We start from the raw sequence: 15,590 nt of genomic DNA, 5'->3' as shown, positions 1-15,590 counted from the left end.
AGGAGGGGGAACACAGGGACTCCCCTCATGGAGTGGACGTCCACAGTCACCACAGAGAGGGTCCTGGATACAGCGAGAAGACATGTGGCCAAAACGCAAGCACTTAAAACACCGCATAGGAGGTGGGATGTACGGCTTCACATCACAGCGATAGACCATAATCTTAACTTTCTCAGGAAGGGTATCCCCTTCAAAGGCCAGGATAAAGGCACCAGTATCAATACGATTATCTTTAGGACCCTTCTGAACACGCCGAACAAAGTGAACACCCCGCCGTCCGAGATTGTCCCGAAGTTCCTCATCAGTTTGAAGGATGAGGTCTCTGTGAAAAATTACACCTTGTACCATATTTAGAGACTGGTGAGGGGTAATGGACACGGGGATAGTGCCAAGATGGGTACAGGCACGAAGGGCCGCAGATTGGGCAGCCGAAGCAGTTTTTATCAGTAATGAACCCGACCGCATCTTGCTCAGGGAGTCCACTTCGCCGAACTTGTCTTCAATGTGTTCCACAAAGAATAAAGGTTTGACACCGGTGGAAGTATCTCCATCAGTCCTGGTGCAAACTAGATAACGGGGGAAAGGTTTTGCCCCTAGACGACGGGCCTGACCCTCCTCCCAGGGGGTAGCCACGGAAGGGAAGGCCGAAGGGGCAAGAGAAGCAGCACTTGAGGAATCAGTACCACGCAGAGAGACGGCCGCAGAAGAGCGGCCAGAGGTTTGGACCCTTATGCGTTTCATCTGCATAGCGTCCGCCCTGATACCACCCACTCCGATCAGGGGCTCTCCTCACGGGCGCCACCCAGCCACAGCAAGGGCCGTCTGGCACGGCGGCCATTGCCGGGAGTTCCGATGCTCCAGGATGACGAGCAACCACTCCAAGGCATGCATGAGGAGGTCACAGCTCAGGTATCAGAAGTGTGATCCCTGTGTGTTCAGGGGGCTCAACCAAAAGGGTACATAGCGACCCCACCACACGGGCTGGCTACCGTGCTGGCTATGCACCCTAGCATCAGACAACGACGTAGAAGAAAAGGTGGAATATACTAGGAGGGCACACGTCGGAGACACTAGGTAAGGTGCTCTTCCCCAAATGGCTCACACTACGGAAAGAGAAATTTTGGAATGGAGGTCAAACCCCAGAGGGGGACCAAGGAATGCCAAAAGGAGGAGATGATTACGCAACAAAGCCAGAGTGTAAAACCAACAGAACCAGGAGGATAGCGGGGGCCAACATAAGCAAGGACACCAATAGAGGGAGAGGAGAGGGCGAGGGGAAAGGGGTATGGAGGGGAAAGGAGAGGAAGGGAAAGGAAATGCAGCCCGGGAGAGAAAGAAGGCTGCAATGGCTCGGGGCCCCGTGCTCGCCACGCACGTATCCACGAAAGAGTTGTGGACCCCCTGGGGGGGAACGTTAGTTTCCAAAGCATTGAAATCAAGACCGCGATTCGCTTTTGTAAGCCAATCATAGCTCATGTCACGTGATGTCACCAGCCGATGATAGCAGATACTCACCGCATTTATATGGGGCTCCCGAAACCAGATTTCGTAAACTGATCTCCCAGTACCGCTTCTGCCTGGTCACATAAACACTTCAAAATTGATTCTGGAAATCCGCTTCTGGTTGCGTTTTCCAATTCTGCTATTTATTTTCGCTCTCATGTAAAAGCAACAGATTTTAAAAGTGCTTGGGCTGTCAGGTTTAATCCTGTTTTTAAAAACTTTGGCTAATACTGACAGAGTTGCTTTTTGTGAAGGATAAGTAGAAATATTAGACTGAAGCTGTTTACACCTCATCTAATTGAAGAGAAATAGCAACTGTGCTGACTAAATCAAACTATATCTGCTGTTTTCCAGGCGCCATAGTTAACTGGGCTAGCAAATCCGCTTCAGACCTTGACATGTAAACACAACAGCGAAAAACAGTCTCCGAAGTTTGGTTTTCATCTTTCGGAAGATGTGTTGCATGTAAACTTAATGATTCAGAGCATAGGATACATGAGGTAGTCAGCTCATAGCAACATCACTTAAGTATCGCGAACACACAAATAGGAAAAGTTAATGGCTTAACTTAATGAATATAGAGTAGCTACAAGAAAAGCTAAGCTTTCACATATAATATTTGTCTTTTTGCATGTGTTACACTTCAATACATCACACAAACGGGCTAATAAAATTTTAAGTAATGACGTAAATGTCTGGTCTTCTGGGATCAAAATTCTTCTAAGTGGCTGGCCCTCAAAGTATTAAGCTTTAAATGAAAATCAAACGCTTTGTGATTTAATAAATTCAAAGCATGTTTGCACACATAACAAAGCTCACATTGGATAAAATAAAATATGCTTTGAAAGTAAGCTTTTCAAACAACCAATTGTAATATTTTTCACAAGACCTGTTAGAATTTGTTTTAGCAGTTGTCAGAGAGTGCCACAAAAGGCATTACTGTACCTGCGCAGCTATGATGATGTAGGTAGCCCGTGTGTTCATACGTACATGGCATTAAGAGATCTTACATTATGCCATAAACGAATCAGGTTATTGGAGGACACTCCAAGAGCATCAGAATTTCATAAACCATACTAAAATGCATAATACGACTTAACGAGCACATTCATATGTCCAGATTCACAAAGAAGTAGGCCCCAAGCCCAGCTGCACTTCAAGTAGCCAGAAGCAGGAGAAGGTACTGCTCATACTTGACGCTACTGCACATGCACATAAGCCCGATGCGACTGCTCAAACGAACCTAATGTTAATGATTGTGATGTCATGTCCAACAGAAGCAGTTTGTCATTATGAAGTATTGCATAGTCTTTGTCTTAAAGCCTTTGACACATTTCCTTTGAAACTTAAGTCCCCCCCCCCCCCCCCCATTTATGTTTTATTGCTGCAGTATTATAATGCAGTAAAGATCTGAAGTAAAATTCTTTGTTAGAGTATCAGTTCTTACCAGTCAAAACTACAAAAACTTAACTGAAAATTAAAACAGAAAAAAATTCCCGAGTTTTCCCCAGATGAACAAATTCCTGGGTTTTCCCCAGATTTCTCAGTTGTCCCGGAGCATATACACCCCGTAATAAACCCACTGTGCGATAAAGCATGTTGTGGTAGCATATCATCACTGCGACAACTAAAAATTTACGACATGTTTCACAGCGAGTTTCTGCACATGTATACAATCCATGACTACGTTTTCTATGAAAATGAACATATCTGGATTTAATAAAATACAATACCTATGTGTTTACACTATATTTAAGACTTTGTAGTTCCGCTAATCCAGCACCCATATGAACAAAGAATTGCCAGGTTAACAACCATCTAGTGTATGTCACATTACCATAACATTGTAAGGAACAAACAACTTGAAAGGCATACAGACACAAGTGCAGAGTGGTTAACAAGTAACTAAAATAGACTAAGTAAACGGAAATTTTTGCCAATTCTTTTTTTTTTATTTTTAAAGGGGAGATGGAGATATGTACATACTCCCAACTTAGCATCTTCGTGTAGCTGTAAATGAGTATATTGGTCTGAAAACATGACGTTACACTGAGACGGAAAAGAGAGAGAGAGAGAGAGAGAGAGAGAGAGAGAGAGAGAGAGAGAGAGAGAGATTTTCTTTGACTACTTAAAAACTTATTATAAACAAACAAATATTGCATGTGAAGTTTTGGTGAGAAGAACGTATACTAAATGCTGTGTTAATAAGTAACCACCATTTCTAAAATAAGTGGATACATACTTGTAGGGCTCCGAATTGTATTTACGGCGAGAAGCTTCCCGTGTTGGCAACTCGTTCTCCTTGTAGAGCATACCCCATTCAAAGATTCCACGATAATGGTGGCCATCTTGATAAACAGGCCTGTACTCAAATGTTTTGTGGTCAATCCCATCAATCACAGGTACTGTCATCACGGTCCTATGTGCATAATTGAATGACACAAATGAAACAAAAAAATTCTATGACATGGTATAATTAAAGCGATTATCAGAACAAAGAGAATATTTTAAGGCATTTGAACATACAAGGGAAAGTAAAAAGAAAAAGACAATTTTTAACAAAATAAGTTTTTTACTGGGAAAACAACACTGCAAGCAACATCCCTCTAAATAATCTCCCTCTACCTCTATGTACTTGGTACATTTCTTGACAAGGTTCCTTATTCTGTCCTGGAAGAATTTTTGTGGCATCATGCACATTCACTATTGCCCAACTCCAACTTCACAAACCAAATAAAAGCTAGGCTTCATGTATGTGCTCCTTCAGCAAGACAAAACAACAAAAATTACTTTGAGCTATGTCACAATACACAGTGGGTGCTCAAGGTAGCTAAAAGCCAAGATTTTGCTTGCACTGTGTTGTTTTCCAGTGGTATGATTGCAGGTATTATCCTCAAGGAAAATCACACACTTTATTATAGTTTAAGACATTCATAGATAGTTGCACATGCTGAACAGTGGCTTAAAGTTCAACTTGTGCACGGTATCGTCAAATCTGGCATAATGACAATCATGAATCATTCACTCAGCTGTCTCTAAATTCCTGCCTGTTTTCGTAATGTTTATCCAAACCCTTTTTATCACATACACATCCACCTACAAAGCAATCTATCCACTCTTAAATATTTAATTCACTAAGATAACTATTGCAACTGCATCCTACAGAATAATCTCAGCAGTTTCAGTTCTATCACAGTACAGAAAATGAATCACTCCCTTCATTTCCTCCTCTGTATACAGATGACGTCGCACTTATAGTAAAATGCTCTGACACCATAATGAACAGTGGTAACCAGACACAAAGTCAATGCAAGAACAACAGTGATGTTAAGGTGGGACACCGTTGAGACACTGTTGTCTGTGAAATATGTACGTACAGATCAACCAGGAGCCATAAACTGGAGATCTCTTAGACTTTATGTCAGAAGAGAGATCTGTTTTGGTCTTTTGTCACAAAGAATATTGACTTACAAAAGGTTGACCAAAGAAGCCTTTCAGAGTCTCTAAAATATCCATAAGTAAAGCTATTATTTATGACAGACTCAAAGAAATAGCTAGGAAATTACAGCCCAATTTTTCTTCTCCTGAAGATTTTCAACAGTGTTATAAGAAAATTATCATACCATAAATTCAAAAATTTTATGCAGGTGTTTAAAATATCTCGTCACATTTGTTTCCAAGCACTGATCAGCAACAAGAGGAGTTCACAAATGAAGCTGAATATTGGCTGCCACAATGATCTATCCTGGCCCCTCTCCTGCTCAGTTTGTACATATCAGATATGCCTCAAACCACATCAAGAAAGTTTGGGTATGCTGACAACTGGGCACTTGAAGTGAGGCATACAGATCTCAAAAGTTTTGAGTCCATATTGATTTAGGTTTATCAATTATTATTGTATATTTCCACAAAGGAAGGTTGCAGCCAGGTGTCACTGAGTCAGAAGACGCAAACAGTTCACTCAGACAAGAAGCTGGCCAAAAAGAGCTCAGTCTACTTTGAAGGAAGGCTACTCATATACAATAGAAATTCGAAATGTCCAGGGATCATGCCTGATAGAACACTCAGTTACAGTCAACATCTATTAAGCTACAAAAATCAAAATCCTAAACAACATTCTTGTGAAACTCTGAGGCAAGTCAGGGGGACCCTCTGCATCTAAACTCTGTACTTCAGGTCAGGCACTGGTTTATCCTGTTAAGGAATATTGCTCCCAAGCTTGAATAAGCAGTACTCACACAGTACGTGCTGACACTTGGCTGAACTACACCAAGTTACAATTAGATCTACACTCACTTTCTGGCTACCCATGCTTACCAACATCTCTGCGGTGGGTGAGTGCAATTGTATGGAGTATTAAAAACTACGGAAAAATATTCACCTCCTTGTTCACACAAACATTTCAATCACAAGTAGAGGAAGGCTTCGCTCTCATTGCCCCTTGGAAACTACAGATATGCGAGTTGGCAACAGCTTTAATACTAACGACTGTTGGACACACACATGGCACATTTACGCTATGACAAAAAATCATAAGATGCCAAGCTTATCATTCAAGTCACCTGGGTTTCAACATTCAAGATCTCTTCAGTTCTTAACCGAATATGAACCAATGCTGAAGGTTTGCCAATTCTCTGCACAAATGGAAGAAAACAACATCTCCAAGTAGTGACCAGGCACTGAAAAGCAGACTGTTCACAATGCAGATTATGTCCGCCAAGAGTTTTCCCTGGCACTCCAACAGAGTTCCTGCCACATAAAACACTGACTGGAAAACATACTTGGAAATTTGTTTCCACCGTAGCTTGTGGATTTTCCTGTGACCATCAACGATTATTAAGTGTGTTGTCAATTCCATTCTGTGTAAATATGGCTTCATTAGTTAATACTGTGTTATTAGTGGAAGCAAATGACAACTGTCATTTAACCGGTGATAAAATTCAAGTCATGTGGCGCTGTTTCCAATGTGAACATCGTGGACACACTATATGTGAAATGGATACAAGTTTTCCACACGTAATGTTTGCTATACACATGTTCATCGGACACTGATAAGTGCAGAAAGTTGGTGTGTGCTGCAGTAGGACTACTCTGCACTATGTCAATGTGTCACTGTTCCTCCATAGCTAGCTGAATTATATGTCTAGAAGAAAAATGGGAACTTGGAATAATAACAGGGTGTATACGTGGACAAGAAAAAAAAATTCGCGGATTTCTCCCGGATTTCCCGGTTAAAAATACACTTTCTCCCGGATGAAAATACACTTTTCCGTGTTAAGTGACAGTACACTTTTCCTCGGAACTGTAAAACTTTATCAGTTTATAGAGATTGCAACGCGCTTTTGTAACCCAGTCGTAGTTCAAGTCACGTGGTCTCGCCAGCCGATACAGCGGATATTCAAAGCAAAGGACACGTCATGTCGTCAGCCAATAGCATTATCACTGTTAAGTAGCGCGTACACACAAATAGGAAAAGTTAAAGGTTTAAATTAATATACATAGTGCTGCTACAAGAAAAGCAAAGCTTTCACATACAATATTGGTATCAACGATTAATAAGCTGCAAGAGAAGCTTAACTTTCACGTATAACGTTGATCTTCTTTGCGCGTGTTACACTTTAAGATACATCACACAAATGTGCCAGTAAAATTTTTAATAACAACATGAATGTATGATCTTCTGGGCTCGAAATTTTTCTAAATGGTCATCCTCAAAGAGTTGATTTTTAAATGAGAGTAAAATGCTTTGTGATTAAAGAAATTCATCGCACATAGTTCATATTGGGTAAAAGGAAATTTACTTTGAAAGTAACGCTTTTCTCAATCATTCGCAATATTTACCTGTGACCCGTTAGAAAGAGGTTCGTTTCAGCAGTTGCCAGAGAGCGCCAATTACAGGCGTCACACCGCTTGTGCAGCTACAATGACGCAAGAAGCCCATATGTTCGTACGTGTAAAACATTAAAAGATCTTACTTTAAGTCATAAAAGGAACAAGACATCAGAGAATATTCCAAGAGCATCGGAATTTCGTGAACTATAATAACGTGCATAATTCGGTTTAAAGTGCACATTCGTACGTCCAGATTCAGTTGTAAATTTTCTTGGCATACCAGTACTGTAGTATTTCAGTTTTGGTTCTTTATTATGGCTTAATGTAAACATGGTCTTTTGAAATGCAGGGAACAGTTGAAACTAGCCAATAGTGTGGAATTAAGCATTTCGTTACAAATAAATTGACTGCCTCAGCGGAAAAGATTAATAAAAACCACTTTTCTTTAGCAAACAGACAAAAATAACTTCATTGTTCTGCAAGGCGATTAATACTTGACTGAAATTGCCGCCCAGGGCAGATACCCCGGTTCGCTCCTAGTGAATATGGCAGCTTGCGCACGACAGTAAAATTTTTCTGAATAGCATCTTGCTGCTATTATATATAGGTAACAGACACACTTCAGTAGCCAGAAGCGGGAGAAGGTACTACATACACGCGACAACTGCACATGCGCATGGGCCCGCACGCAACTGCTCACACGAATCTAATGTAAACAGTTGCGACATCACGCTCATCGGGGGGGTGGGGGGGGGGGGGGCAATTTGTTAATTTGTTGTTATGAAGCATTGCATAGTCTTTCTAAAGCCTCTGACACATTTTGCTGCTGGCAGATGCTTGTATGAGCACTGTGTTTTGTTGTGGTACATGACACATTTCCTTTGCAACTTAGGTTTTATTTTAGTTTTTTTTCTCTTGTTCATGGTTTATTGCTGCAGTATTATTCTACAGTAGCGGGATACAGTAATATCCTTTGTTTGAATATTATTTGTTACCAGTTAAAATGACAAAAATTTAACTGAAAACTAAAACAAACAAAAAAATCCCAGAATTCTAAAAAATTCCTGGGTATTTCCCGGTTTTCTCCCAGATGAAAAAATTCCCGGGTTTTTCCCGGATCTCCTGGTTGTCCCAGGTCGTATACACCCTGAATAAACACAATTTGCTGAAGACTCTGGTAAATATTCTACGATAAGGAATTCGACATTTTGGAAAGCACAGACAGTATTCTTCAGTAGTAGCAGCAGCAGCAGCAGCAGCAGCAGCACTACCATCACAGAGTCCATGAACATACATCATATCTCCATATTCTTCATTAGCATAGATATGTGCCATTTCAGTGCATTTACGAACACAGTTAACCACTGCTTCTCTCTGATACACTTTCAGTCCCACCCACTACTTCACTAACAACACATCACGGACAGCTGAACGTACAATGGGCTATTTTCATGGCAGAAAGACATACTGAACAAGGTAGTTGAAAGCAACAAGGTTAGTTGGTTGTGCAAGACACACACACACACACACACACACACACACACACACACACACACACACAGGAGCCACTAGCCCAAAATTACGTATACATTAATGTGTTCTAACTCAAAAACCAATCAGAATAGAACATAAGCCCGCATAAAGATTTTTTGTTCAAATGAGTGTTTCTATTATATCCATGAGTACTGCTCATTCCTCCTGGGACATCCTGTATATCCCCCTCACCCAAACATACCGCATTTGCTGAAATCATCTGGCATGACATTACAATATTTATGAAGATTGTAAAGGAAGATATTCTGCAGCACCAGATAAGTGAGCTTTTTATTACATGTCAAAAGTTCACAACACTGTCAGTGTCATGCACACCAGAATGTTTGAATAGCTGCACAGCATTTCCTCGTAGCACTGGCCACGCTGTGAGATACGTTCTGCATAAAGATTGTGATAGAAGCTTCATCCGTGTTAAATCTGAGGTACCAGAAAGCATCTCTTGTACGTGATTGAGTATGCACCTTCAGTAGTCAAGAAAATTCTATTGAAAGATTTTTGGAAGTTATACGAATATGTGAATATGGAGAAGAAACTGTCTCCTCCAGTTTCAGAAAACCTTTCTTACTTGGTAAACTCATTTTTGGACTTTTACAGGTCTGATAAGCGCCAGGTCAAACCTACACTGACAAGCCAAAATATTACAACCATCTGCTTAATAGCTTGTTTGTCCCTTTCCGGAATGAAATACATCACTGGTTCTGCATATTAGGGATCCGACAGTTTGTTGGTAGGTTTGTGGAGGCATGTGGGATTAGATGTCTATGCATAGGTCATGTAATTCGTGTAAATAACGGGCCACTGATTTGCATATGCAGTGATGGTGCCCAATAGTGACACAGATGGAGTCCATAGGGTTTACATCAGGTGAATTTTGTCACTGAGACATCAACACGAGTTCACTACAATGTTCCTCACATCATTGTAGCACAGTTTTGTCTCCAGAACACAGACAATTACACTGTTGAAAGGTGACATCACTGTCACGTAAGACATCAAGCATGAAGGGATGCAGATGGCTCCAGCTGTCTTCGATTGCTACCAATGGCCCCATGTAAGCACAGGAGAATGTCTCCCACAGCATAATAATGCTCCCACCAGCCTAAGTCTGTGGCATGCTGCACGTTTTGAGCCACCATTCGTCTTAATCACGGTGTCTGTGGAGATGACCCCAATGATCCCATGTCCACTGCAATCTTAATTGATAATGTCATTGAATCAGCATGTAAATAGGTAGAAGTGTTCTGCCATGTATCTCCATGTTCAACACTTTTGCATGCACCAGCATTGTGCTCTTTTGGCAGAAATGCATCAGATCACTATCTATCCTACTTAACAGGGCAGACCAGCCTCCAAACGCCATATTCTGTGAAGATCCATGGATGTCAAACCATTTAGCACCTAGTGGTACTTTCACTGTCCTAAGTATTTTTGTAGATGCAGCACGTGAACATTCGACCAGCTTCGCCATTTTCAAAATACTCCCTCAAAGGCTCTGCATAATAACAATCTACCCTTTGTCAAAATCACTCATCTCAATGGATTTACTATTTGCAGCCCATATCTTAACTAGGGTGATCCCTTGCATGCACTTACATACTTCTGTAACTGCGCCATGTGCCCGCAACACCACCAGGCGGCATCCAACGTCGCGGTGGGCAGTGATAATAATGTTTAGGCTTATCAGTGTACATCCTGACTGTCAGTCTGATAAAATTTGCCTTGAGCATTTGTTTTTTAGTTTTTATTCTCTTTGTGTATTTCATAATAATTATACTCAATTCAAAATGAAGTACGAAATTTACATACTAATGCTGTCCGGCAATAAAAAGATACACCTCTTGTTTCTTGATGCTTCAGTTGCACAGGATAGAGATCAACATTCGGACTCAGAAAACTATGCAGAAAAAACTATGAAAGAATTCAAAAATTTTATTTTGAGCAATTTGTGCAGCGATGTAACTAATGTTTCATGTCACAATACTACAAATGATGACCACTTGGTTTGCAACTGCGATTTCGATGATTCGTTGAGATTCAGTGAAGATGATACAATGCTTTAATATAACGAGGAGGATCATCACAGTCAACTGCAAAACCCGAGACAATTAGGAGATACAAAAGAAAAATGTCAAGTCAGTGTAAGGTTACCAGCAAAATAAGGCTTTATCAGTGTACTTTTGAATGGTGGGATAACATTTCCATCACCTGAGTGGCTTGCTACAATATTTGAGTTTGAAATTGTTTTTGCTTCTTTTCTTGGAGCAGGAATTTTGTGTTGTAAACATGTAAGCAAATCCTAAGCAGCTTTACTGCAATCGAGATTTCCTGAAATTGAAAAGAAATTTTTGATTTATATATGTCTGAACTAGCACTATTATCTGCATTAGGGTTTCAAATAAATGAGCCAAATGAGATGCAAAAAAAATCTTTTCTGGATTGCATTGACTTCAGCAACTTTGAGTTAAATTTTCTACATCACCATCAAAAGGTAAGTTTCACCATTACATTAGATTAGTCTCGTTGTTGTGGTCTTCAGTCCAGAGACTGGTTTGCTGCAGCTCTCCACGCTGCTCTATCCTGTGCAATCTTCTTCATCTCTCAGTACCTACTGCAACATACATCCTTCTGAATCTGCTTAGTGTATTCATCTCTTTGTCTCCCTCTACGATTTTTACCCTCCATGCTGCCCTCCAATACTAAATTGGTGATCCCTTGATGCCTCAGAACATGTTCTACCAACCAATCCCTTCTTCTAGTCAAGTTTGCCACAAATTTCTCTTCTCCCCAAATCTATTCAGTATCTCCTCATTAGTTACGTGATCGACCCATCTCATCTTCAGCATTCCTCTGTAGCACAACATTTCGAAAGCTTCTATTCTCTTCTTGCCTAAACTATTTATCGTCCATGTTTCACTTCCATACACGGCTACACTCCATACAAATACTTTCAGAAATGACTTCCCGACACTTAAATCTATACTCAATATTAACACATTTCTCTTCTTCAGAAACGCTTTCCTTGCCATTGCCAGACTACATTTTATATCCTCTCTACTTTGACCATCATCAGTTATTTTGCTACCCAAATAGCAAAACTCATCTACTACTTTAAGTGTCTCATTTCCTAATCTAATTACCTCAGCATCACCCGATTTAATTCGACTACATTCCATTATCCTCGTTTTGCTTTTGTTGATGTTCATCTTATATCCTCCTTTCAAGACACTGTCCATTCCATTCAACTGCTCTTACAGGTCCTTTGCTGCCTCTGACAGAATTACATTGTCATATCGAACCTCAAAGTTTTTATTTCTTCTCCTCCATGGATTTTAATTCCTATTCCAAAATTTTCTTTTGTTTCCTTTACTGCTTGCTCAATATACAGATTGAATAACATTGGGGATAGGCTACAACCCTGTTGCTTGACACAGACGGTGCACTGACTGCCAGACGCACTTTGAGTTGCTTTGATTGCAGCAGCTCGGCAGATCATTTTTGCGACCAGATCCATTTCAGATCCACAGGATCGTGATACATAGAGATTTCGTGTCTCCCCATAGAAATAAATCACAGCTCGATAAATCTGGTGAGTGTAGGTAGGAAGGAACTGGTCCACCATGGTCAATCCATTGATGCAGGAATGGCCAGTTCAAATGCCTACAAAAGGGCAGTCTAAAATGAGGAGGCACCCCATCACGGTGCACTTCACGTTTGGTGTACATCTTCAAGCAAGTTGGGAGGAGACTGTTCCAGAAAGAGATGGTAATATGTGGCAGTCAAGCAGGATGGTGAAAGGTACAGCCTGACTAAGCAATCGCTGACCAAACCTGTCTCTACGCATTAACTATGAGGCGATGATGGGCTGCATAGTGCTGCACACCGTGGTGGGTTTCCTGGTGCCCACAAATGCTCATTGTGGTGACCAAATACGCCATACTTGGTGAATATTGCCTCATCACAGAACAACACATAAGCTGGGAAATGCAATTCTTGGCCATTTTGTTGCAGAACTCTCGGAGTGAGACTTACACATGGTCATCGGGCTGTAGCAACTGCAGCCTTTGGAGATGAAAAGCATGTAAGACTCGGCACTCAAAATACGCTAGACACTGCTCCGAGACATTCTTTAAGTGCGAGGCAATGGCATGTACACTGGTACTCCAATTAGTCTACATAGCATCCAACATACTTTCTTCCCTAATGATCGAATCTGCTGAACATATCCTGTCCTCATTAGTCCAGGCACTTGTTAATGACCGTATTCAACACAATTCGATCCAGATGTGCAGACAAACTGCATTGTGACTGCGGTCAGGCTGGGGTGCGTTTTCGATAAATACATCTAGCGGCTTGTCCATTTCATTCAGCTATTCCATACAGTAAGTGCATGTCTGTAAGCCCACTGTTCAAACACAGTTCTGTGCTCCTCATATGCTGGCTAGTGCTCGAATGAGGAATTCCTCACATTGCCCTCCAGTACTCTCATGTGGAGCACCACTTATTGGCGTTCCCCTCCAGCATTCTCATTACAGCAGCATACGTCTGCAGCCATAGGTTGTTATGCAATTCTCAATACTTATGATATGCCCCAACTCACCTAACTCACCTATTGTGGACACCCAGTGTGTGTGTGTGTGTGTGTGTGTGTGTGTGTGTGTGTGTGTGTGTGTAGGGGGGGGGGGGGGGTTGTACACACTCTCATGCTATTTATTTTCATTGTATTATGATGACAATTTCAAGATTATTGTACGATGATCCCTGGATGGATAAATAAATAGATAAACGGACAAATAAATCTGCGTTTGGCATATGCTAACATCTAGGATATGATACAGCCTGGCATGACTTCCACATACAACAAAACCAAGAGGTTTCACATTGACTTTATTTCAGTTTCAACCTGATTAAACTCAAGATGATCAAGGCAATAACACCAAACAGCTTATGGATCTCGGATGCCTAGGATAAGAACTGTGCATGTTATGATGCCAAACATCAACCTGAGAGCCACAACTCTCCTGACCTAGAATGGATTTTTACACCTATACGAGAGGTCTGGCTATCACAAAAATTATTATAACGCTACTTTTGCCCATACCAAATGCTATGTGGTTTGTCTGTCATCCGTGAAGAATACAATGGTGGTGATCCTACACTGAGCAGAAAAAAGTGCTTTGCACAAAACCCTATCACTGTCTTGAGGCACATACTGACAATGAGGGCTTTCACCTGCCGTATTTACTCTAATCTACGCTGCACTCGAATCTAAGCCGCTCCTGAAAAATGAGACTCGAAATCAAGGAAAAATAAATTTCCTGAATCTAAGCCGCACCTGAAATTTGAGACTCTAAATTCAAGGGGAGAGAAAAGTTATAAGCCGCATCTCCAAATCGAAACAAAGTTGGTCCATTGTAATATGAGACACAATTTAGGTTGAATGAATGACGATACAGCTACAGTAGTTTGGTTCGAGTCGTAAGCTTAGCAGTTAAGCTTTACAAGGTAGCCATTGCTATGCGTCAGGCGCTCCGTCACTTCGTCTTTCACGTGCTTCGTCTGGTTTGAATTGATTGCTTATTTTTCTTTGATCTGATAAGTGTCGTTCTCTTTGTTATAGGTGTTTACGTCACTCTAAGCTGAAAATGCATTACTGTACTGCGTTATGCATTGTTTGTCACGTTCTGATAATGAGTGGTCACGACCCGTCGCTGCTCGCGGCATGGCTTGCTTTTGTGCGCGCTGCCGCCGCTTAGAGAGAGAGAGAGAGAGAGAGAGAGAGAGAGAGAGAGAGAGAGAGAGAGAGAGAGGGGGGGGGGGGGGGGGAATTGTCTCATTAGTGAAACAATGACAAGAGACTGCTATTTGTTGTTATTTACACTGCTGCTTTCTTTGATAATGATCAACAAGAACCAAATAATAAACTGTGTATGATAGAAGATGTTCTGAACGAGAGTTTAGCGAAAAATTTTCTCCGTTTGAAAATCTTTGCAGACGCCTCTTTAGTACATTACTTTCTGCACAGAAATTAGAGTCATCTTAGATTTAAAAATCTAGTCAATTGCCGTGCTTCATTTCCGACTACCACTATTAGGCATAAGAATAATACGAATATAAACATGACATGATATGTGTATTCTTCCGCGTTTGCTGTTGTCTTACTCTAGTTCCGCAGTTTATTAGGCAGACTGGATTTATATGATATAGCAGCAAACATGAAAGAATACATGGCAAAATGTTTATATTCGTATTATTCTTATGGTGAAGAGAATACTGCATGTGATTCACAATTCATAAAAGTTCCCATTAGCAACTCTCTCTTCTCATAGGTAGGAAAAAATTCAGAACGTAGAATTGGCCATATTGACAAACATCGCAAACAGTCTTGCCAGTCGGATTTTAGTAGTACATTGAAAAGCTGCTACATTCGAAGATGAACAATACGGAATTTGTATTTACTTCGTTGTTCGTTGGGTAATGTATGAAAATGCAGTGGTCGAAATTCGGGACGGAGAAAAAAGCTCGTCTTACAACTTTTTTTTAAATTTATTTTCTGGCGCAGAGGTTTTGGCGCCAGTATTTACCTTTGTGCCTGCAAAGCATGCCTGTGTAGCGCTACAGATATTCGACGGCTGGGGTTAGTTGTGGTGATACCTACCAACATATTTCAGAACTTCCACTTACTTTGCACTTGATTCTAAGCC

General features: G+C 41.0%; 1 protein-coding gene across 1 annotated transcript in view; it reads right to left on the bottom strand.

Annotated features, from left to right (window-relative positions):
- LOC124620383 (N-acetylgalactosaminyltransferase 7) overlaps positions 1-15,590 on the bottom strand; it is an 82,086-nt gene that overhangs the window by 46,271 nt on the left and 20,225 nt on the right. The window contains exon 6 of the mRNA XM_047147057.1: positions 3,746-3,922. Coding sequence (XP_047003013.1) covers positions 3,746-3,922 — 177 coding nt within the window. The remainder of the gene's footprint in view (positions 1-3,745; positions 3,923-15,590) is intronic.

The sequence above is a fragment of the Schistocerca americana genome, chromosome 6 (genome assembly GCF_021461395.2).
Source record: "Schistocerca americana isolate TAMUIC-IGC-003095 chromosome 6, iqSchAmer2.1, whole genome shotgun sequence".
NCBI classification, from domain to species: Eukaryota; Metazoa; Arthropoda; class Insecta; order Orthoptera; family Acrididae; genus Schistocerca; species Schistocerca americana.
The sequence above is the reverse complement of the archived record's forward strand: the minus strand, read 5'-3'. Positions and strand labels throughout refer to the sequence as shown.